Here is a 21,458-nt window from a genome sequence, read left to right on the forward strand (position 1 = left end):
TGTATATCAAATGTTTAAAGGTAATCAATCACCCATGTTACTTCGTAGTAGTGTGATTGTAAAGTACACATATTATAGCGTCTATATGAAAGGTCTTATTGCCAACAACAGTCGATTCAGTGAATTGGGCGAATCTCGTTCTTGGCGTCATTGCCGATCGGTCCATGGAGAAGCGTGCGTGCCACTGCATTGCGTGAGTCTGCCCTTCCATCCATGACTATCGCTACCGCCGGAGATATGGCGGGACCTGATTGCGCTTCTCCACATCGCCTAGGCAAATCTTATGAAACTGTCGGTTACTCAACGCACCAATCAGGTATCGTTCTAAACATGTCCACCAATGGCGTTCCAGACGAGACGTAGAATGAGATACGAACCATCCTCCGTCTCGCCACGGTGGCACACTCTAGCTGCCACTCCACGGTTTGGAGCAGCGAACACTACCTACTACTGTCATAGCCACCAGCCTCATGCTACTCCGGTCGCAATCATCTTCCATTGAGGGATCCTACCACGTCGGTTCTAGTGGCGACGCCATGACCCCGCCGCTCTCGTCAACCTACAACTTTGGCACGGATGACATGCTTATTGACCCACGACTGTTTGTGTCACAAGCCCAATGGGTCGACAAGAGGTATGCAGTCAATGAACTATTCCGTCATTTCTCTATTTCATTTCTTCCATATCTCATTGACCTTCATGCAATGTGTAAACAGCACTCGAAGTCGCTGCCTCGTGTGCGTGCGAGACTTCAACCCAGTATGGCGAAAAAAGCACACGTGTCGCATGTGTGGGGACGTGGTGTGCAGCCGCTGCTCGGTCCACAAGCATGTTGACCTTCCGTTGAAGGACAACCTGTTCCGAATCTGCACTTGGTGCTTTCTCCGCGTTAGACAATCGCCGCCCACGTTGGTAGCAGTGGCGGCTGTCAAGGAGATTGACGATGACCAGTTTCTCGACAGTGATTACACGCGGTCCACAGAAGACGTCGACGACGACCAGTCGGAAGACGATGGCATGATGTACAACGTCGTCGAGGACTTTGTCGACCCAGATTTGGAGCTGTTAAAGATGCGGGAACAGGAGCTGGAAGCCCAAGTCAAAGCTAGTCGACTCAAAGTTGATGCGTTGGAGGCACAAATTCAAGAGTCTGAACGCCATGTCAACTTGACCACCAAGCAGCAGCGCGAGCTCGCCGAGGCCCGCGCGTTGATTGCCGATCTCCAACGGCAGCTCCAGGAGAAAGAGACCGCGCACTACACAGCCCGCATGACGATCCATGAAGATGCATTCCACCATCGTATGTCATTGACTGGTAGCACAAGTAGTAGTCGGCGACCGTCCAGCGCAGTTGCACCCCCCCTTCGCCACCCCCCGCCGCCTCCATCGGCCCCATCTGCAACGTCAGTAAACACGACAAGCCACGAAGAAGACGCGGCGCGCTTGCGGCGCCAATTGGCGAAAATGACCCGGCAAATGACCCAAGCTGGCCTCAACGTCGCAGACGACATCCCGTACGAAGAAGCCAAGCAGCGCGTGGCCGAGATCTCTCGGCGCATGCAAGAGATCGGGTCGGCCGAAGTCGTCGTACTTGACAATCCGAGACAACAGGCGGCGTTACGGAAGGAGTACTTCCAGCTGGAACAGGATATGGAAAAGTACAACACGGCGCTGATGGTGTCTGACGAGTACATGGCGGAGCAAGCCGCGGTCGCCAAGCGGTGGGAAGATCGGCACGCAGTCGCCAACGAAGCCGCGCTGCGGACGCTGCGGAGTTGCGTGCCCGTGGACATGGCCATGCTGAGCGAGAAGCAACTGACGGCGCAACTGAACTCCCCTGACTTGGCTCGGAAACTCAAGCGGGCGAACGTGTTGGGACTTTGTCGCATGGACCCATCGACGATCCAGCGCATGCACCCGAGCCTCGTGGAAGGCTACCGCGTGGTGGGGCTGAGTGTGCTGGAGCGCAGGGCGCTGCACGTCGTGTTGGCGGCGCCGATGGCCGAATGGAAGAAACAAGCGAAAGACGAACTGGCCAAGCGAAAACTGGCGTGGGCTGTAAAACTTCGGGATGCGCTGGTCGCGGCGATGGCAACGTACGACAGTCACTTGGGTCACGCGACCGAGGCGACACATGTGTGCAACCAGCGCCATCAGTGTCCAGTGACGTTGGAAGCCAAAGCGCGCGCGTTGTATGCAACCGATTTGGGGTACCCCCAAGACGCTGTGTATTACGTCCACGAAGTGGTGCAGGCCACGTCGTCGTCATCACCATCCGACCCCCCTTCCCAGCGCGACGACGCCGCGACGGAAGGCGGGACGCAAGAGCGTCTCGCCCTCGTTAAACGGCACTACAAGGGCAACGTACTCCAGGTGACTCAAGCCATGGGGGCCATCGAAGAAATGAACGCTACACTGCTGGCGTTGGCGGCGGCCGAGACGGCGTTGGTGCTGCAACATGGCAAGGACACGGAGCGGTTGGCGGCGCTCGTGCTGTCTGCGCGAGATGCGATAGCATCCATGGCCAAACGCAGCGGTATCTGCCTCGTGGGCAAACGAGATCGGGCCAAAGACAAGGTGGACTGTCGCAGCAGCGTCGAAGCGAGTGTGGCCCAGATGTTGGCGGCCTATGTAGACGACATGCGCGACGAAATGGAAGTGCACATGCTGTGTGTGGACCCCGTGCACAAGTGCGTTGCGTGGCTGCAAGCGCTGGCGTCACTCGTACCCGACGTGAAAGCCCGAAATGCCGCCAAGATGATTGAGACCGGCGAAGCCATGGCAGGACACTCGGCAGGGGTCAAGCGGACCTCATGGAAAGACATCAAAGTTGGCGCGACAGGGGTTCACGCGGACGGAAAAGCTCGCCTTCGGTCGTGTCCGGCGACGTTGCCACCACACAAGGCAGCAGGAAATGGCGTAAAGCCTGGACCGCCGTTGAATTTCCTCGAGGAATTGAAAAAAGCTAAAGCCGCCAAGGCGTCGACCCCGGCAAACGACATGCTGGCGAAGATCCGCGCCCGTCGCAACAGCAAGGCCGAGTCGACAGAACAAAGTAGTAGTGACCGAACAACGAAATTTGCAAACACAGCATAATGAAAATAGCGTGGCAATTGACTCGAAAACCTGTCCACAATACGTATTCGAGTGGAAAAATATATTTTAGGTAGTGAAGGGAAGGGTTAGACAGTCCAAGTCGAGATATGGTGGTGGAACGTGAGCTGTGCCGTCACTGCCAGCATGGCTTTGACTGTATCCAGAGGTAGTTCATTCACGACGAGGCCATTGATAGCCATGAGTCTGTCTCCAACTTGAACGCGTTCTTGGGGCATCGACGATGCGTGAACGTTTAGAACAATCAGCACCAAGTTGTGCTTGCAAAACATGGGTTGGAGCGTAAGTCGTGTCGACATGTTGACGTCCCACTCGACGGTGTATTCTTGAGGGGCTTGATCATCGTCGTCGGTGAGGAGGGTATTGTTTGCCGAATTGGGGGGCTCAGTACGGGGGGGAGGGGGGTTAGCTCTATCCAATAAAAGTATAAGGTGCAGTCGTATGGCATCGGTCGGGTCGTACCCGTGGCGGCGAAAGACCATGGACACGGGCTTTTGCGTGGCATTGAGAAAGTCGAGGCATGTGGCGAGCCCAAACGTTTGCATGGGAACGCCAGCCACGGAGACCAGCACGTCGCCCACAGCCAGACACCCGTGCGACGCCGACAGTCCGCCCCCTGTGCAGAGTTTGATCTCCAAGTGCCCACTTGTCGGATGTTTCTGCAACGCAATGCCAAGCGGTTCACCCGACCACCGCAACATTGTGAACACGTTGTGTGTTGTCGAGAGTGGGAATAACTCGGTTTTACCCAGGCTCTCCCGCGCGTCGTCTATGTCAACGTCGCTTGCGGGCATCGAATGCTGCTGCAATATGGGCACCATCGATGTCGGCGGGGTATACAGGCTGGTCCTGCTGCTACTAGTATTACCATAGCCCCATATTGGCGACGACAACAGAAATGACTCGTCGGAAGGAGATGCATGCGGCACGACTCCCTGGCTGGTAGAGTCATGGACAAGGACACGTCGAAACTGAAGGGTCGCAGGCTTTTCAACGTGTCGTAGCCGATCGATGGCAGCGTCAAATCCGAGGAGGATCACCGATGTTTCATTGATAGCCACGAGTTCGTCGCGTGGAAGGAGCTGAGTCAGCTGCGGATTCGTATGCCAGTCGACTTCGTCGGTGAATGCCTTGACAACGGGTCGGTTCTCAATGTTCTGAAGCATCAATCCAAGGGCACCGCTCTGCCACTGTACGGTGAGAATGCAAACGTTGGTGGGATGTTTGTGCATGGAATGGATGGATGGCACTAAAGACAGGTTCGTACATCGTCGTTCTCACATCGAATGGATTTGGGACACGATACCTGAAGACGGCACGTGACTCGGTGGGACAATGATATGGCTACCGTCACGCAGCGCCACCGTCGTGCCGTTCAGGAAATCGATTTCCTCAACACCCTGCACATGTAGATGTATCAGGATATACACAACGCGTGACCAGCCATGTTTGCACCTCGTCAATGCACACGGAATCAACCAAACTGTCCAAATGAAACGATCTGCTATGACGAGGACTTGCCCAACGTTCTTGTGCTCGATGATCCACGTCAACGCTCATGCTGCGTCGAGTGTAACTTTGTCCCGACGTGCCCAGCTTGAACGGGTACTTTAACAAATTCGCGAGGCGCTGGGCGGTCGATGGATCGAGCGATGGACGCTCCTTGCGCGCTGCTACCTGCGATGGCGTCATGGAGACTTCATGTGACCGCCTTGATGGTTGAGCACCCTGTCGGAAGTCACTGCACGAGTGTCGCATGAGAAATGATGTCCATCGAGCTAGCGTGGTGGATTGTTGGAGCCGTGCCTCTGCGGATTTGAATTCTGTGACTTGATTGGTTCGCTTAAATCACAATAATTAGGTTTGATTGGCTGAATTTCGGAGCGATCATTTGTGCGGAAAGCGTCATAAGAACGCAACCAGCGCATCCACCCCACTGATTTCGCACGATCCCCTACATGCATGTCACCGATGGAATCGCCTCACCATCAACTAATGACTTGGCCCAGTTGCAAGCCCAAAGCAGTCGAAGGCCGCTCGACGAGTAGGTTGGTTTGGCGTCGAACCTTGCTCAGCACAGAACACCGCCGTTGAGTACCTACAAGTCACCAGAGTCAAGCACACCAGTATGTAGTCCAGCCGAATTACGATCCCAATGCCCAAATTTATGTTGTGAATTGGGCGGAAGACACGGCACTTGGCATCGCTTTTCACCCGCACATTACCCAAGCCACTGTTGTCAAATCACGGCGATCTCACAACAACACTGTTACTTGGAATACGACCATACTGCTCAATGAATATTCTCACTTGTGTACTGCCCCAGTTGCAACATGAACGTCAAGGACTCCGCCGCATGGCGGCAGGCTCATCGTTTGGCAGCTTATCAGCTGTAGATAGCCTCAACATTGACGGCGGCTCTGAAGTGGCATGATCTGCTTCGTCGTCCTTTGTGAGCACCGTGTCAGCTTTTGATCGCCTCTTCATCCTTGCTACCATCAATCAGCTCCACCAACTATTCCTCTGTGAGTCTCCGACAACATGGCGAATGATTCCTCGGATCAAGACGAGTGCACGATGACTGACTTCCGCCCTGCCTACAGCGCTTACCTTTGACGACGCGGGAGAAACCGCCATAGCCGAATCGGTTCTCGATTCTGTCTTGGTACAGACAGACACACCCAGCCAAGGCGTCTCCTCTCGCCTGCCCCGCCAATAACCCCAGGGCTCGGGCACTTCGTCTACCACATCTTGGGCACCTTGACAGCTCCCAACAAACGGCGGCAGCCCCCCCCTGACATCAACCACCGATCCCTTGGCTCACAGCACAAGTCGTTCATCCACACATCACCAACCCAGCCCACTTCGAAACATCCTACTCGGTGGTGTGGTCCACTGCTTCGCTCAGTCTTCCGTGACTGCGTGATCATGTGGTGAGTACAAGTAACCACTACGTTGACCGAGTTTGCCGTAAAATCAATATGATGTTGGCTATCACCACGGTGGGCAGTTGCTCTGGAGATTAAACATATATGAACATTTCACATGGACTCATGTTAACTTATACGTCTTCGTCGTCGCCCATTCGCCGAAACACGAGAAACGTGGGCTTGCGGGCCAGCTGAATCACGTGCATGGCAGCGGTCAGCGACACTTTGGACACTTGGACGTCCCCCGCGGCCATGAGCACATCGCCGACGCGGATGATGGTCGACTGCGCCGCCAGTCCGTCGCCCGTCAGCCGCATGACGCAGTTCTCGTCGTCGCTGTTCTTGGTCACGGCAATACCAAGGGGTCCGCCTTCCCATACGATCGAGTACACTGTCGAGTGTTTATTCGACGACGTCAAGCGCTTGGGCATGTATATGCTGCCCCGTCGTGGCGTTGCCGGATCCAGTAATCCATCCGAGACGCTGCTACTCGAGCTTCCGCCGCCAAATATTCCCCCCAGCGCATTGTCATAGCTACTCGTCGACATGTCCAGCGTCGGTACACTGGCCGAGCTCGCGCCGCTGTGGCGCGCAGTCTGCTGTTGCCGCCGTAAAAACACAAGCGACACGGGCGTCTTGGCGTGTTTGAGCACCCGAGACGTTTCTGGCAGCGTACTGTACTGCACGATCGTGGTACCGCATTGGACGAGCACATCGCGTGGTTGGATGATGTCCGAGTTGCCCGCGAGGCCGCCCCCCGTGAGCGCTTTGACGGAAATCTCGTCGTTCTTGTTGCGTTTGATGGCGAGTCCCAGCGGCCCGCCGCGCCACAGGATCGAGTACAGCGTTTTGGGGTCGTTGGTTGTGGAATCTCGATCGGCGGCCGTGGCATGCGTCGACGGCGGCGGCGTCGACACGGACGAAATCGACCGCGCAGACATCGACCGAGACGACGTCGACAGGATCGGCATGTCTTCAGGCGCACTCGTCGAGTAATCCTCTTGGATCGAATCATCATCGTCAATGTCATCAATGTCGACGTCGTCGTCTTCCAGTGACACCGTCGAAAGATGAGGAGGAATAGCAGCATTAGCAGCAGCAGTAGTAGCAGTAGCGTAGTGCGAGTCGGAATGCGATCGACGCAGCGGCGCGTGACCAGGTAAAAAGTCTATTGTCATGGACCTACTAGACAGAATGTCTGCTGCCGACGACGACGAGAACGACCCGGACGACGACTGGTAGTCGGACAGGTCCAAGCTGTCGAGGGAGGACGCGTCGCTTTGAGAGGTGGACATTTGGCAGCCGTACAGCGGCACCATGGACGTGGCGGCGGTCGGAGTGTGGTGGGTTGGCGTGAGGTTTTCCCTTGCAATGTCCCATTCCACCGACGAAGTAGACGGCGGCGTGGGCAGCTCCCGCGGACTTGAAAATTCACTTTCAACGACTTCGTACCCATACTCGCCGCCGTCGGCATCGTTCCGGTGGGCACGGTCGTATTCGAAGGATGGTGTTTGCGTCAGATCCTGACTGGACACGTCCGTGTACGGCACTTCGAACACTCGGTCGTGTCGGGGCAACTTGTACGCAAAGCTATCTTCGGAAAAAGTGGTGTCGCGGGGGAAGTCGGGCAAGTCGGCAATGCTGGCTCCTCGATCGTCAAAGTACACATCACGGGGAGAAGAAACATCGGGGGGATTTGACAGGTCGAGGGTGGGCATCGGAGGTAACGACGACGTCGACGGCGGCGGGGTAATAGGTGGAGTTCCTGCTGTCGGCAGTATGGTCGTGCCAACTGGGGCGGCAAAAGCAGCAGCAGGTGGCTCAATGGCTCCGACAGAGGGCGGCTCCGTCCTCAGCAAGGTTGGGGGGGGAGTCTGTTGTTGAGCAGCAGGGGGCAGGGCGGGGGTAGAAGGAAGGACCAATGCCGAGGGGGGTTGTGTCGGGTCAGCATACGTAAAGTACGGTTCCATCATGGACTGGGTTGGCGGCGTGCCGGGGGGAGTGGCGGGCTCTTGGCCCCACGCGGATGACGACGTCGTGTTGGCCGATTGGGACACGACAATGGACGTACTTTGAGGCGTTGGTTCGTTGAACGAGATTTGGGGCGACACCACCGGGTCACTCGAGACAGAGTGGGTGGGTGAGGCTACGACTTGACGAGTTGGTATCGGTCTGAAAATGACAATCGAAGGCGCGCGGTGGGTTGTTGGAGAGTCTGGTGGGGTGGCGTGGGGGGGTGGCATCGCATGATGCGCCGGCGACGTCGGCGTGGGGTCAACAGACGATGCACTTGTGGGGGGAGTCGTCTGAGGGCCGAACGATACGTGTTGAAGAGGCGACAGCATCAACTGTGGAGGGGTCGAGACTGGTCGTTGGAGTAGCGTCATTGGCGGTGTTTCAGGTGGGGTGGTCCTGTCGGGTACCTCGTGGGGAGACATGACGATTTGACCGGTTCTGCTGCTGGATGCTCCAAGGGATATGTTGAGTTGGTTGGATGGCGACAGTGGCATCGAGCCATGGTCCAAACTCGAGTCCCGCGCAAACGACCACGATGAATGCTCGGCTTTGTCTTCGGTGGTTGGAAGGGGAGATGGCAACGACGGAAGGGTTTCAGGGGGCGCTGAAACCACCAGTGGCGGTGGCGAAAGGGGGGGTTTAGGGGGCGCTGAAACCACGAGCGGCGGCGGCGAAAGGGGGGGTTCAGGGGCAAGTGGACCCGACTCCAACACTGGCGTCTGCGCGCCGTCCTTTGCCGGCATCTCTTGGGGCGGCAAGGCGTTGCTGGTCCTTCGCAAAAACGTCAGCACCGCTGGCTTTTGGATGCACTTGAGGAAATCGACGGTCCCCGCCAAGCCCAATGGTGTGGTGGGGACTCCCATAACGCCCACGAGTAGATCACCCACGGCCATCTCGGGGCACTCTAGAGCCAGTCCCCTTCCCGTGAGCTGCGCGATGAAGATCTCACTCTGATCATTCATGCGAAGGGAGATTCCCAACGACCCGCCCGTCCAATCGACCGAGTACATTTCATCTTGGACGGCGGCAGCGACCGCGAGCGACTGCCTCGGTGACTCGACCGATGGGTAGACACTATCCAAATCCACTTCCGCGGGTTCCAAGGCCGAGGCAGGGGCGGAGGGGGGGGTCGCCGTGTCGAGGCGGGTGGACGACGAGACCCGTCGGCGTCGAAAACGCAGTTGGATCGGCTTGGGTTTCTTCATCTCCACCAGCGCGTCCGAGTACCCGATCGTCCGCACGCGGAGACCGTTGACGAACGCGAGCTCATCGCCCGCTTGGATTTGGGCCAAGTCGGGGTCGGTCGTTGGCTCGGTCCTTTCGCGCACCATGGCGCGGCCGTCGGGGTCGCAATGAATGCGGACGCCCAACTTGCCATCGCGCCACGTCACTTGAAACTCCCCTGGAGGCAGCATCTGTGACGTGGTTTGGTCGGACGTTGACCGTTTGAACGTCAGCGTCAACGGGAAATCCCGCTCTTTGAGACGAGCCACGACGTGTTCGTACGGAGCCGACGTCATGTCGTCCCAATTGATGGCTACCAAGACGTCGCCGACGGCGGCCGCTTCCACGTTGGCCGTGGTTTCAAGGTCCCCCGATGTGATTTTTCGAATGACCGTTCGGTTCGACGATGCATATCGAAGCGACAGCGCGAGCTTCCCTCGGTGCCAAATCACATCGTACGTTTGTGTGGCGGTGGCACTTGGGATGTGTTTGCTGCTTCTGGACGTCATGTACTTGGCCGCTACGTCGTTCGACACTGCGACGGAGGACTCGCGGCGGTGGGTGTGCTCCTGCTGGCCCGCAGTCTGTTTTATCGGCTGAAACACGAGTTCCACTGGCTTTTGTACGGCTTTCAGGAAATCTACCGTACCGGTGAAGCCCAGCGATTTCGTGAGTACACCCGTGATGGACACCAGCACGTCGCCTTCAGACATGATGGCTTGATGGAGCAGCGCCACCCCTTTCTTCTTGAGCTCCTTGATATAAATGTCGTCGACGTCGTTCTTCTTGAGCACAAGACCCAGTGGCCCTTCGCGCCACACCACAGCATACGTGTCTATCTTGGGGCTACTTGAGCGTCCATGGCTGGGCTTGCCTGGTTGTGGAGGCTGTGGAGGATGCGACGGGCGACCTGAAGTAGGGGCCAGCTCGCGCTGCCTTCTTGGCTGCCCCCCTTCGGCGTCGCGTCGAAACCGCAGCAACACTGGTTTCTGGGCATGTCGTAGCGCTGCAATGGCTTGGTCATACCCGATTTCGCCTACTGCGATGTCGTTCACAAAGATGAGTTCGTCCTTGGGCTGTATCTCAGACACGCCTGGGTCCGTGCTCGCCTCCTTGGCATATTCGCGAACCACCGGTCGACCCGCAGCGTCACATGCAATGACCACGCCGAGACGCCCCGACGTCCACACGGCTTCGAACTCATTCGCCTGGAGCGGCGGCATGCGGCTCAGAGACGGCGCGCGCTTCAACCGGGAAATCGCAGGCTGCTGGGACAAGCTCTGGAAGGTTAATGTCATGGGCAAGTCCGCGTGATTGAGGCGGCGCTGCACGTCACCTGGGGACAACGCGGTCACGTCTTCCCAGTTGAGCGCCACTAGCACGTCGCCGAGCGATGCCGACGCTAACCCGGCGGTGGTTTCCTTGGGCAAGTTGGTTTCGATCTGACAAATGGCGATCCGGTGCTTGGCGTTGAGCGAAAACTGCAACGCGAGGTCCCCTTGATGCCAAATAAGATCGTATTGGTTCGTGGACGGCGTCGGCTCCGGTTCCTGCATGTCCACAGAAGGTCCAACAGGTTTGGTTCTGGGCATGTCTTGGGGTAATAATGCATTGGTTCGGGGAGGACGTCGTACACCGCGGTCGTTGTCGGCGGCATTCATAGAAGCGTTGGAGGCGACGCGACGATCGGTATTGTTTCCAGCGTTGCTATTCCACGACCCATTGGATACCACTCGTCGATCAGACATGCCGCTGTCGTTCAACGATCGATCCGAGCGAGAGGTAGCGTTGCTTCGTGCATGGCGTCGACTGTCATTGGACGCAGATGATGTCAATCTATCGTTCTCCTTGAGAAAGCTCGAGTCCGCAGACCGAACGGGTAGTCCATTGGAGGGGTTTGACTTGTCCTTCTCTGGTATGGAAGATCCCCCGCCACCCCTACTGGGCTTCTTCTTCATGGCCCGGTAGTTCTGCATCAGTCGGCAGTAATCGGACCAAACAAGGATTAAGCAACGTGCCACTTTCTCAAGTATTTTAACCAGCCAATCACGAGCGGGTATTCGAGGGTCACAAATCTCTCGCGCTCTCCGGTGCTGCTAGGTCGCATATCAATGGAGCAGACGATGGGTACTGTATATGTACAGTGCTGATCGGAAGGATCAGAGCCCATGCGTGGATGCATGAAGCATACCGTACTAGTCGAAGAAGGAGAATGCCATCGGTCGTTGGCATCATTCTTCGTTCCGCCTTCTGTGGACTTGCAGCCTGGAGCAGCGACCGGCAAGCACGTCGTATTACTCTTGGCATGATACACACACATCCTTTCCATAACTGTAGATTCGATCCTTTGTCGAGCCAAGCGTCCAGGTGATGCGTCGTGCCTGACATGAACGGTAGTTGGTGGCCAAGCCTCCGCTCCACACAAACAACTCAACTTTTACCCCCACACATCATGCATAACTCACATACTATGTACCGCGGATCATTGTACTTCGGACAACTTTCCAGAGCACATTCATCACAGTTTGGTTCCCATCATTGTCGGATGAAAGTAGCGCCAGGAGTTCCCCATTCCCCCTAGCCTGCTGCACGGGTGAGTCATCATGTCGTTACATACCCCCTTGTCCTTCATGCATGCGGAGGGGACGTGTCGTTGGGCCACGGACGTCCTCGTCGCTACCGTCGTTCGCGCGCAAATCGCAGCAGGTTGGATCGTTTTGAAATCGTGACATGTGATTGGTTAAAATGAAAAGTCGATTAAAAACCAATTTGACTCGAATTAATTATACCGTGAAAAGACTGGTGGAGTGGCCCTCCCCCTCTTTTCCTTGGTGTATCGGGGCACAACACTCTATGGCGAGGATGGCATCTGAAGGCGACGAGTACGAGGAAGAGGAAGAGAAGTGGTCTCAATGGTTCTGTGGTCTGCCCGGGAACGAATACTTCTGCGAGATCAACCTGGCGTACATTGAGGATTCATTCAACCTTTACGGGCTGCGTGCCATGGTCAGCAACTACCAAGATGCATTGAACATCATCCTCGACCTTACAGGTGTGTGCAATTACGTGATGCGGAGGTACGAGTCGATGTCTCATCCTTGGCGCAATAGATATCCCGTACGACGACGACGTTCCGTCGTGCGCGGCCGAGCTCTATGGACTAATCCACGCGCGATACATCATCACAAGCCACGGCCTCGACGCCATGCTGAAGAAGTTCCGGGACGGCGACTTTGGGTTCTGCCCGCGCGCCCTTTGCGACGGCCAACCAGTCGTCCCAGCAGGCATGTACGACGAACCAAAGAAAGCCGAGATGAAGGTGTATTGCCCCAAATGCAGAGACCTGTACACCCCGTCCGTGGACTTTGAAAGCACAACGAGTACGTTGCCCATCTTGTTGAGGTTCTGCCTATCCCTCATGGTTGCGTAGTTGACGGCGCGTACTTTGGCTCGACATTTCCACATTTGTTCTTCTTGACATACAGCAACTTGGAGCCGCCGCCGTCGACGCACCTATACGTACCTCGCGTGTTTGGGTACAAGATTCACAGGAAGGGGCCGAACCGACACCGGCTGGCGACCACGGCCGCGAAAGCGCTAGAAAACGGCGACCAGGTATGCCGTAGCTTGTCGGATGTAGATTAATCCGACTGTGGAAGGTCGAGGATAATGACACCCTCTGATAGCGGCCAGGGGGAGGAGACGTCCAGCCCGACAAGGACGACGGCGCCGCCATTCAGGCCAATAGTGATCAAGCGTCCCGCAGTAAAAAGCGAGTAAAGCACGAAACCTAATGGAGGACTAGGTTTCATTCATGCTTGTCGCAAGCAACTGCAGTTAGCAGCACGAACTACTACGTAGAGGTGGTGTTCACTGGCGTATTTCAGATCTACACTCTGGAGACCATCATTCGATCACGATGCCAACTACTACCACTACTAATACTAGTACGTACAGTAGTAATCTTGGGCTGGGTTGACATTACGTTATGTACATAACGTTAAGTGTAATTTACAAAGCATGGAACTGCAATCCCTATGGAGTTTTGGCGAAATAATGGGGAGGAAGCACTTCCAAGCGTAAACCCTTCGGATGCCCCATAGTTCTAAAAGGGCTAAGTTCATTTTACTGGTGCTTTGGGGGGCTCCAACTTCTTCACGAGTATAGCGGCCATACTGGTAACAGTAGGTATTCAATCACAAGTGTAATATTAATATTGCTAATAGTAGTAGTATGGAACAAATCCCCTTGATATAGTTCTGTAAAATTATTAACGTTAACGTTAGCGGATACTAGTAATTGACAGTGAATAGTTTTCCCATGTTCCGATATTTCCCCTAGGGGCCCCAGGGAGGGGAGAGACTCCATCTGTAAATCCAATAGGTAGGGAGGTACAGTATCACGGGCTTTGACCTTCCCCATGTTCCCTACTACATATGCTCCCCAGCCGCCCCATATAAAGGCGGATGCATTGGCGAGCACAAACGATGTAACCTTCCTTACACCTCCATGGACATGAACAATATGACGTCATCGTCAGGCTTGTGTCATTCGTGTACATGAGATGGAAATCCAATGCTGCAACCATAACGTTATGCATGCTTGACTGCATCGCGATGACCACTGTCATCATGTGCGTGCCATGGCTTCTGAACAGGTCCACGGCAGAGTTTCCTAGACGGATTGATGGCATTCGTCAAAACACATGAACATGGCACTGGGGGAGGAGGAGGGACGTGCATGATGGCATGGATGGAGCTCGACGCCACTTCAAAAGTCTCCTACGAAGGATGCAGCAACGTGACAATATTGTACTAGTATGGTGGAAGCTTGAATATGAAGAATTATTTCTATTAATAGAAATAATTCTTCGTATTTCGTAGGCTTTTTATCGTAGTACTAGTAGGTCGCTAATTTCCATGTAAAATTCCCGAGTTTTTCGAAAAACCTGAAGACCATCACTCAAACGAGGGACCCTCATTCATGCACCGTGGAAAGATCGCAACAACAACAAACCACCATCCATAATACCTCGACTGCATTGTGCATTTTTCGCCATTCCTCCAGCATGGACATTGAGATCGCCGCCCCTTCGCTCCACCGGCGGAAGCCAACTGATGACTTGCATGTCGACTGTTCCGATGCTGTCCTCGCAAAGTCTTCTGAGGGCGTGATGAGTCCCGCCACCGCATGCAGCTCGTCCGATGGGGACGACACGTGCAACGTTTTTGTGTGCGACGTGTGCTTGAATGAATGCGACCTGTCCGACGCGGTGACACTAATCTGCGGTCGGTCGTGCTCGGCCACCATGTGCACTGCATGCACGCACACGTACATCACCGTGCGCACGGCCAGCGTGATTCCTGGGGTACTGGCCAAACTCAACTGTCCCACGTGCCTCGTCCCTGTGAATTTGCGGCGCTGGCACAACCGCCTAGCTGCTTTTGCGCCGAAATTCGACGACGTGTTGAGTCAATTTTGCGACAAGGTGGAGCGCTCCTGCGACGTCAAGTGCCCAAGCTGTCATATCAATCGTAGCCAACTTCCGCCACATGTATCCAGCGTGCCGCCGATCAAAATGCTGCCGACGTTGGCGGCACACATCCCTCGCCTTCGCGAACTAGGTCGGGCGTATTGCAACCATCAACTGTCGGCGGCCGACGTTGTTGCGTTTGCTCAAACCACATTTGGCCAGCTAGGCGATATCATTTTGGAGTACTTGGTGCAGCTGATTGACGACAGAGAGCGCCGCGCGACCCTGTACCTCCGCCTCCGTCGAACAAATCCGCTCATTCTCACCTTATGCTGCAACGCCGCAGTGTGTTTTTCATGCCACGTGGCAGGCCATCACGACGGCGGTCCATGTGGCGGCGTCGCTCCAACGGACCAAGTCGTCGAGTGCGAGTCGTGTGGGCTGCACTTAGTCAAGGGCGATGGGTGTGACTGGGTGCAATGCTACTGCGGTCTCGAGTTTGGCTGGACGAGTGCCGCCATGGCCACTAAGATGCGCCGCCTGGAACCGCGCCATCTCGCCGCGCTGCGTTGCATGATCCAACCTTTCAGGCGACTAGTGTTCAAGCGCAAACTGTTTCGGCAAGTGCTATCGAAAGTACCCGAGCTGCACTTGGCAGCGCGTCAAAGAAGCATCGAGGCCGAGTTGTCCCGCAACGCCGAGCTGAAGCTAGCGCTGCGGCATCGCTTGTGTCGGTGGGTACAACGCATTCGCAAGCATCGCGTGTTTCGTGGCATGATGAGCGACGTCCTGGTGATGCAGGCCAAGTATTTCTGGGTCAACCATTGGGCAACCCATGCAGACGAGTGGCACGAACTCGACGACGAAACGTCATCCTTTATGGCAATGGATGTTTAAGGCGACATGCAAATAAAATATATCTCCTATTATAGTAAATACTATGAATTGTGTACTACTAGTACTCAGTACTATTAAAATAGTAATAGTACTACGTGTAGGTTTAATACTATTAATAAAATCAATTTATCCCAAATTTATTGTAGTGATTTGATTAAGTTAATATATTTCTCGGATGAGCCAATGGCGATCACGATCCCAATTTTCTGCGTTTTATTTGATTGGTTATTATCTTGCTTGGATGAGCCAATGGGTGATGTGGCTTGGTAAGTTGATTCATCATGCGTGGCGAAAAGCGCAAGCGGACCGACGTGAACAACGATGGCATCCATCCAAGGAACATGTACAGAAACCCACCCGACTTCAAAGCTCTAGCAAAGGCGTATCCTTCGTTACAGCCGTAGTACGTGCAAAGCAGTCCATGCATGATGCGTCCTTACGATCTAATTAGTGTCCACGAATCGAACATTGGTCATACCACGTTGAAGTGGAGCGATCCTCAAGCAGCAAGGTGCGTTGTGTTTGTCACTCGATCGTCATGACTCGTGTAGAGAACTAACGAGAGCGCTGCTGCACCGCGACTTTGGCATCACGACGTGGCATGTTCCCCTGAATCGGTTGTGTCCTCCGGTACAGTAACGCCCACCACCCCATCATGAGCCCCTTCCAAAGCGACCCCAACAACATATCTGTTGTAGCTCCCAAATCGCCTCAACTACATCCACTGGATCGAAGACTTGATCTTGTTCTCCCAGTCGTCCTACGTGTCTACCGAGGACGCTCCCATCTGGGGTGTTGACATTGGCACTGGCGCCTCCGTCATTTACCCGTTGCTCGGCCATTCGCTCAACCAGTGGCGCTTCCTCGCGACAGACATCGACGCAGAGTCCATCGAATACGCCGCTGCCAACCTCCGCTCCAACCATCTCGAACATGTGATCCATCTGGAGACAGTCGCGGACGGGCATGATGCGTCGATTCTTCCGACGGCGTCCATCCAGCGACGCTGCCGCCACGATGGCCCCGTCCTCTTTACCATGTGCAATCCCCCATTCTTCGACTCAATTGACCAAGCCGACACGAACCCGCGAACTGCCTGCACGGGGTCGGCCAGCGAGATGACGACCCCCGGCGGCGAAGTTGCCTTCGTTACACGCATGATCCAAGACAGCCTACTGCTCACGTCCCAAGGTAATATCTTCGTCCGTTCCCATCATAACTTATCGCATCTGTGACGTGGGGTAGTGCGATGGTATACCTCTCTAATCGGCCGCAAGAGTTCGCTTCGACCGCTGCTCGCCATCTTGCGATCTCACGGCATTCCCAACATGCGCACGACCGAGTTCCTCCAGGGGCGCACCACGCGATGGGGCCTCGCGTGGTCCTTTACCACGTACGGATCAACCACCCCCAACGAGGTCCTGTCCTTATGTCGCAGAAAAAAGAGCTACGATACGGTCCTTGTTATCTTGTTTATATTTAGCATGTGGAAGGCGTCCTTGTATGTTTGCTGTACATACATACATTGGACGATGTCACATATCGATTCTGTACAGATTTCCGGACGAATCGACTCTATTGGCTAATCCAATTTTTTGAGTGGATTTGATTGGTTCTTAAAGAAAGACAGTTATATATTCAACCAATCAGAACGTTAGCGTGATTATTGAGTCGACGACAAACCGCTGCTCGAATATTGGTAGTTGTTGATTGTGCTTTCGAGTGAAATTGTGTTGTGGGGTTGGAATTTAAATCGATTTGATTGGCTACTTCAGATGAGCTCAAAATGACTAGCCAATCAAAACCCATTTCTCAATGAAATTCAACCAATCAGATCGATTGTGGATCGGTTTGGTCGGCGCGATCCCCTCCCCAAATGTGTATATCAAATCGACAATAAAGCGAATTCACAATATGTAGCATGGCCACAAAGTTCTCGCCAAGCGACGAGAAGCCAAGCGCCGCCAAGCGCTGACATTTCACCTCCCCCAGTCATTCCCTGCAGGTATGCTACGAAATAACATTAGATGCCACTTACTTGATATGTTAGTATCGACTGGTCATTGCGCGTCCATGGATGATGTGCACCGCCGCATCGTGGACAGTGCCGCCTTGCTTGAATCGGCCGAGGTACCTTAGGCTACAAGGATGGATGAATTCATGTGTTTTCATGGGATGGAGGTGTAGATGGGGATTGCAATTCGTGAAGAACACGTGGGGGATGATGGATCATTGTCTACACCGTGTCGCACATACGAACTCGTGGCGACAACTACGAACGAACAAGGATTACGTCGTACTGTGCTGTTTCACGCGCTGGCACGTGCCCAAGTGTCGACGGATGACAAGCAGCATGCGATAGGGTTTGACATTTCGCTGGAGTGGCGGCACGGTGTCGCACGAGATCGATTTTGGACATTTAGTGACAAGTGGAAAGCGGCGATTTTGCGCACTGGCCGTCGCTGGCGCAAGCAAGCAAGCTGTGAGTCCAAGTGAGACAAGAAGCACGGAGTGGAGCTAGGCGGCAATGGATTGATCATGTAACATGTCCTTGGTCTCGTCGTCGTGGCAATGTGGTGGAGGTTGGGAGGCTTTTGATTGGTTTATTTTTGGCCAATCATATCGATCCGCCATATTGGAGGGTTTTCAGCACCAAGCGATCGGTGTTTGGTTGCATCACAATTGTATCCTCCGAACTGGACGACATGGTAGCTACGAGAGAGATGACACTCTGAGGAGAAAAGGAGGATGACCATGTCGCGTGTGTAGGAAGCACAGGACATGAGTGAACATGCACACAACCAAGCTGCCGACGACCTCGAGTCGCCGGTGGAAGAGCAGCACGATGATGTCAAGAGACCTCAGGTGGACTTAACCGAGGTTGGAGGTGGGGAAACCACAAAGCATGGTGACACCGAGCCAGCAGAACCTGCTAGTGTTGAGCATCATGTCCACGTGAACGACAATGACGCGACTGTCGACAACGCTCCAACACCCTTGAATTCTTCATCGAGTCCGTCCGTTCCAGTGGACGCATGGGAAGAAGGGGAAGTGGAGGAAGAAGTGCCATACGTGAAACCTACGACTGCCACTTCCCACACGTCGGCATCCCTTGATCCTGTCGACGAGACCGAGCTCGGCCCATCAGTGGCGGCGGCAGGCATTCTTGCGCAAGCACCGCCCGGCACCTTAACGCCGCTGCTGGAGTACCAACAAGGATACCATGGCGTGTCGTACGAAAGTACGTCTACGCAGCTTCCAAAGGTCGTCATCCGCGACCCATCCAAGTCGATCAAGACGGTAAGAATGGAATCTACGCCGCAATGAGTAGGAGGAGGTGGCTCACATGCGACAGAGCGACGACATTCGCCGTCATTTCGAAGCGATTGGCGGCGTCCAAGGCCTGACGTGGTCGGCGGACTCTGGCTCGGGCGACGTGACATTGGCCGACCTGGCGGTAATCCCTCCTTCCATCGTCGTTAGTTTGTGGTCTGATGCATTCTATGTCTTGTGCCGAGTAGACTCTCAATGCTGTGTTTGCTCTCCCCGAGCATACGATCGGCGACACGACGCTGATTGTGTCTCCGATGCCACCGCCCGTGGACCCTACGCTTGTCGAGTACGTGATGGTTGGGAACGGTGTCACAGGTGGTGACATGTTTGTTTGTTGGTTAGGCAATTGCGACAGACGTACGAAGGCACGGGGGTGCACTTGAGCAATGTCATGCACGGGATGACCGAAGGTATATGTGACAGTCTAAATCACTGTTTAGTTGACACCTTGATGACGATATCTATATATATATATGTATAGCATTTGATGCCAGTGGTATATATCAGATAGTTGACCCATCAACAAACGTAGACGTGATCAAGGCGGAAATGAGTTGCTTTGGAGTTATCACCAGCATCCGTCGATGCCTCAAGCCGATCGAGGAAGCGGTACCGTCTTCCGAATTTATATTGTCATTCTTTTACCCTATATTTGGTTGACTTTTGGGCTGATTATTCGCCAAATCTATTGATCGATTGTTCTTTGTACTGACTGTTGTATGTAAAAGCCATCCAGTGTCACACTAATTTCAGTATTGGTCGAAGAGTGGATTTGATTGGCCGCCTAATTCGTTTTTCTGAGTTTTGATTGGTCGATTATCGATTGTATGCCGATTTGGTTATTCTGTTCATTCGATTGAGCACAATCGACAATATCTATGTTGACCTGTATTTCATGGTAGCCCTATGGCTATGGTTTCGTCAACTACGCCACATCCAGACAAGCAGCCCATGCGCTGTCCGCGGGGACGCTTACCATTCACGGCGTCGAAGTGAAGGTCAGCGCCATCAAGAAGGACTACCAACGATACCCTGGAGGAGGCCGCGGAGGTCGAGGAGGACGAGGGTTCGACGGCGGACGGGGTGGAGGCCGGGGCGGTCGCTTCTTTGGCGGGCGCGGCGGCCGAGGGGACGGCTTTCGAGACGGCGGCAGAGGTCGCGGCGGCGGACGTGGCGACTTTGGAGGACGCGGCGGCGGACGCGGCGACTTTGGAGGTCGCGGCGGCGGACGCGGCGACTTTGGAGGACGAGGCGGCGGACGCGGCGACTTTGGCGGACGCGGCGGCGGGCGTGGAGGGGGTCGGTTCGGAGGCGGACGGGACGGTCGTGGAGGTCGAGGGGAGTTTGGTCGAGGTGGTGGAGAGTACGGCCGGGGAAGCGGGCCTGGGTATGCTCCTGCTCAGCCAGCATACGGCGGTGGTGGTGGTCCTGCTTACAATGCACCCCCTCCCGGATCCTACGACGCGCCATCGTACCCTCCCCATCATGAACCACACCAACCATATGGAGGGTACCAACCGAGCAGCTACCACCAGCAACATCAGGCTCCTCCTCCGAGCTACAACGCCCCATCGTCTTATCCACCACCTCAGTACCCTCCCAACCATGACCAGCACCAACACCACCACCCACCACCCCCTACATCGTCGTATGGGCAACCTCCAGGCGGGTACGGAGGAGGAGGGTACCAGCAGACTAGTCCGCCGTCGTACCCGCCCGCTTCGTCATACAACCAGCCCCCTCCACATGTGTACGATGCGCCACAGCGGAGTTATGAGTCGTCTCAGCCGCATCAGTCATATGGCAGAAGCCAAGAGTACGCACCACCCCGGCAGCCATACGCCACCGCACCGCCTCCGTCGTCGTCGTCTCCGGGGTATTACAACGCAGGACCGACGACTCAAGGGTACACGCAGCAGTCACCCCCCCCTCGATCGTATGGCCATCCCTCGTCCGAGTATGGCGGGTATCCAAGCTACCATCAACCAGACCACCGCAACGACCCCCCGCCACCTTCGTAATCCACCCATCATTGCCACCGCCTAGATATGGTCATTATTGGAGTTTTGTGTAGGTATGGCCCCGCCAGATCGCAAGGATCCAACTACCGCGCCGGTCCATATGACCCCCCGCCACCGTCGTCTTCGTACGGATATCGTTAGAGTTGAAATGGCCAGAACGAGTAAGTAGCATTGGACGACCTGGCAAATCACCTTTTGTTACTATCTAAAGGTCTTTCATTACCTCTGAATGGCCGAGCCTTTCGCGACCTTATTGTATCGTTGGTATACAGTAGGTAGTGGTCAATCAGAAAACCCTCGGATTCATGGTACAGCAACGTTTTCAGTGGTTACTGTAAGCTAGCTACGTAGCTTTCTCGACGTCCCCGTTGCAAACTATTAATAGTAGAACTGCATGATCTTGGACCTACACTTCCGTGCAAATCATGTCGATATATATAAAAGTAGCGG

General features: G+C 54.8%; 6 protein-coding genes across 9 annotated transcripts; 4 read left to right on the forward strand and 2 right to left on the reverse strand.

Moving 5' to 3' along the window:
* The first annotated feature begins 381 nt into the window (after positions 1 to 381).
* Positions 382 to 3,125, forward strand: H257_15864 (hypothetical protein). Its single transcript, XM_009844127.1, has 2 exons — positions 382 to 634; positions 717 to 3,125. Exons 1-2 carry the CDS (start codon positions 471 to 473, stop codon positions 3,094 to 3,096), a joined length of 2,544 nt encoding a protein of 847 aa, XP_009842429.1. The 5' UTR covers positions 382 to 470; the 3' UTR covers positions 3,097 to 3,125.
* A 2-nt stretch (positions 3,126 to 3,127) lies between these two features.
* H257_15865 (hypothetical protein) lies at positions 3,128 to 4,806 on the reverse strand (the record flags this gene model as incomplete). Its single annotated transcript, XM_009844128.1, has 4 exons — positions 3,128 to 3,525; positions 3,577 to 4,363; positions 4,421 to 4,514; positions 4,570 to 4,806. 4 exons carry the CDS (start codon positions 4,804 to 4,806, stop codon positions 3,183 to 3,185), a joined length of 1,461 nt encoding a protein of 486 aa, XP_009842430.1. The 3' UTR covers positions 3,128 to 3,182.
* Positions 4,807 to 6,131: 1,325 nt separating this feature from the next.
* Positions 6,132 to 11,278, reverse strand: H257_15866 (hypothetical protein). Its single transcript, XM_009844129.1, has one exon. It carries the CDS (start codon positions 11,258 to 11,260, stop codon positions 6,176 to 6,178), a length of 5,085 nt encoding a protein of 1,694 aa, XP_009842431.1. The 5' UTR covers positions 11,261 to 11,278; the 3' UTR covers positions 6,132 to 6,175.
* Positions 11,279 to 12,075: 797 nt separating this feature from the next.
* On the forward strand, positions 12,076 to 13,101 carry H257_15867 (hypothetical protein). 3 transcript variants are annotated; one of them, XM_009844131.1, is made up of 4 exons: positions 12,076 to 12,336; positions 12,395 to 12,664; positions 12,715 to 12,899; positions 12,944 to 13,101. In XM_009844131.1, exons 1-4 carry the CDS (start codon positions 12,138 to 12,140, stop codon positions 12,965 to 12,967), a joined length of 678 nt encoding a protein of 225 aa, XP_009842433.1. In that variant the 5' UTR covers positions 12,076 to 12,137; the 3' UTR covers positions 12,968 to 13,101. The 3 variants fall into 3 exon arrangements, with proteins under 3 accessions (XP_009842433.1, XP_009842432.1, XP_009842434.1); XM_009844130.1 differs by having other exon boundaries at positions 12,971 to 13,101; XM_009844132.1 differs by having other exon boundaries at positions 12,715 to 13,101.
* Positions 13,102 to 14,315: 1,214 nt separating this feature from the next.
* On the forward strand, positions 14,316 to 15,790 carry H257_15868 (hypothetical protein). Its single transcript, XM_009844133.1, has one exon. It carries the CDS (start codon positions 14,353 to 14,355, stop codon positions 15,652 to 15,654), a length of 1,302 nt encoding a protein of 433 aa, XP_009842435.1. The 5' UTR covers positions 14,316 to 14,352; the 3' UTR covers positions 15,655 to 15,790.
* Positions 15,791 to 15,935: 145 nt separating this feature from the next.
* On the forward strand, positions 15,936 to 21,412 carry H257_15869 (the record flags this gene model as incomplete). 2 transcript variants are annotated; one of them, XM_009844135.1, is made up of 17 exons in its annotated part: positions 15,936 to 16,057; positions 16,106 to 16,165; positions 16,206 to 16,284; positions 16,353 to 16,845; positions 16,900 to 17,072; positions 17,575 to 17,659; positions 17,705 to 17,784; positions 17,842 to 18,146; positions 18,305 to 18,362; positions 18,424 to 18,954; positions 19,010 to 19,111; positions 19,176 to 19,273; positions 19,330 to 19,397; positions 19,520 to 19,596; positions 19,890 to 21,004; positions 21,062 to 21,169; positions 21,281 to 21,412. In XM_009844135.1, the coding sequence occupies 16 exons, from the start codon at positions 15,936 to 15,938 to the stop codon at positions 21,147 to 21,149; spliced, it is 3,534 nt and encodes a 1,177-aa protein (XP_009842437.1). In that variant the 3' UTR covers positions 21,150 to 21,169; positions 21,281 to 21,412. The 2 variants fall into 2 exon arrangements, with proteins under 2 accessions (XP_009842437.1, XP_009842436.1); XM_009844134.1 differs by having other exon boundaries at positions 21,062 to 21,412.
* Positions 21,413 to 21,458: the final 46 nt, after the last annotated feature.

This window comes from Aphanomyces astaci (genome assembly GCF_000520075.1).
Source record: "Aphanomyces astaci strain APO3 unplaced genomic scaffold supercont1.76, whole genome shotgun sequence".
Lineage (NCBI taxonomy): Eukaryota > Oomycota > Saprolegniomycetes > Saprolegniales > Verrucalvaceae > Aphanomyces > Aphanomyces astaci.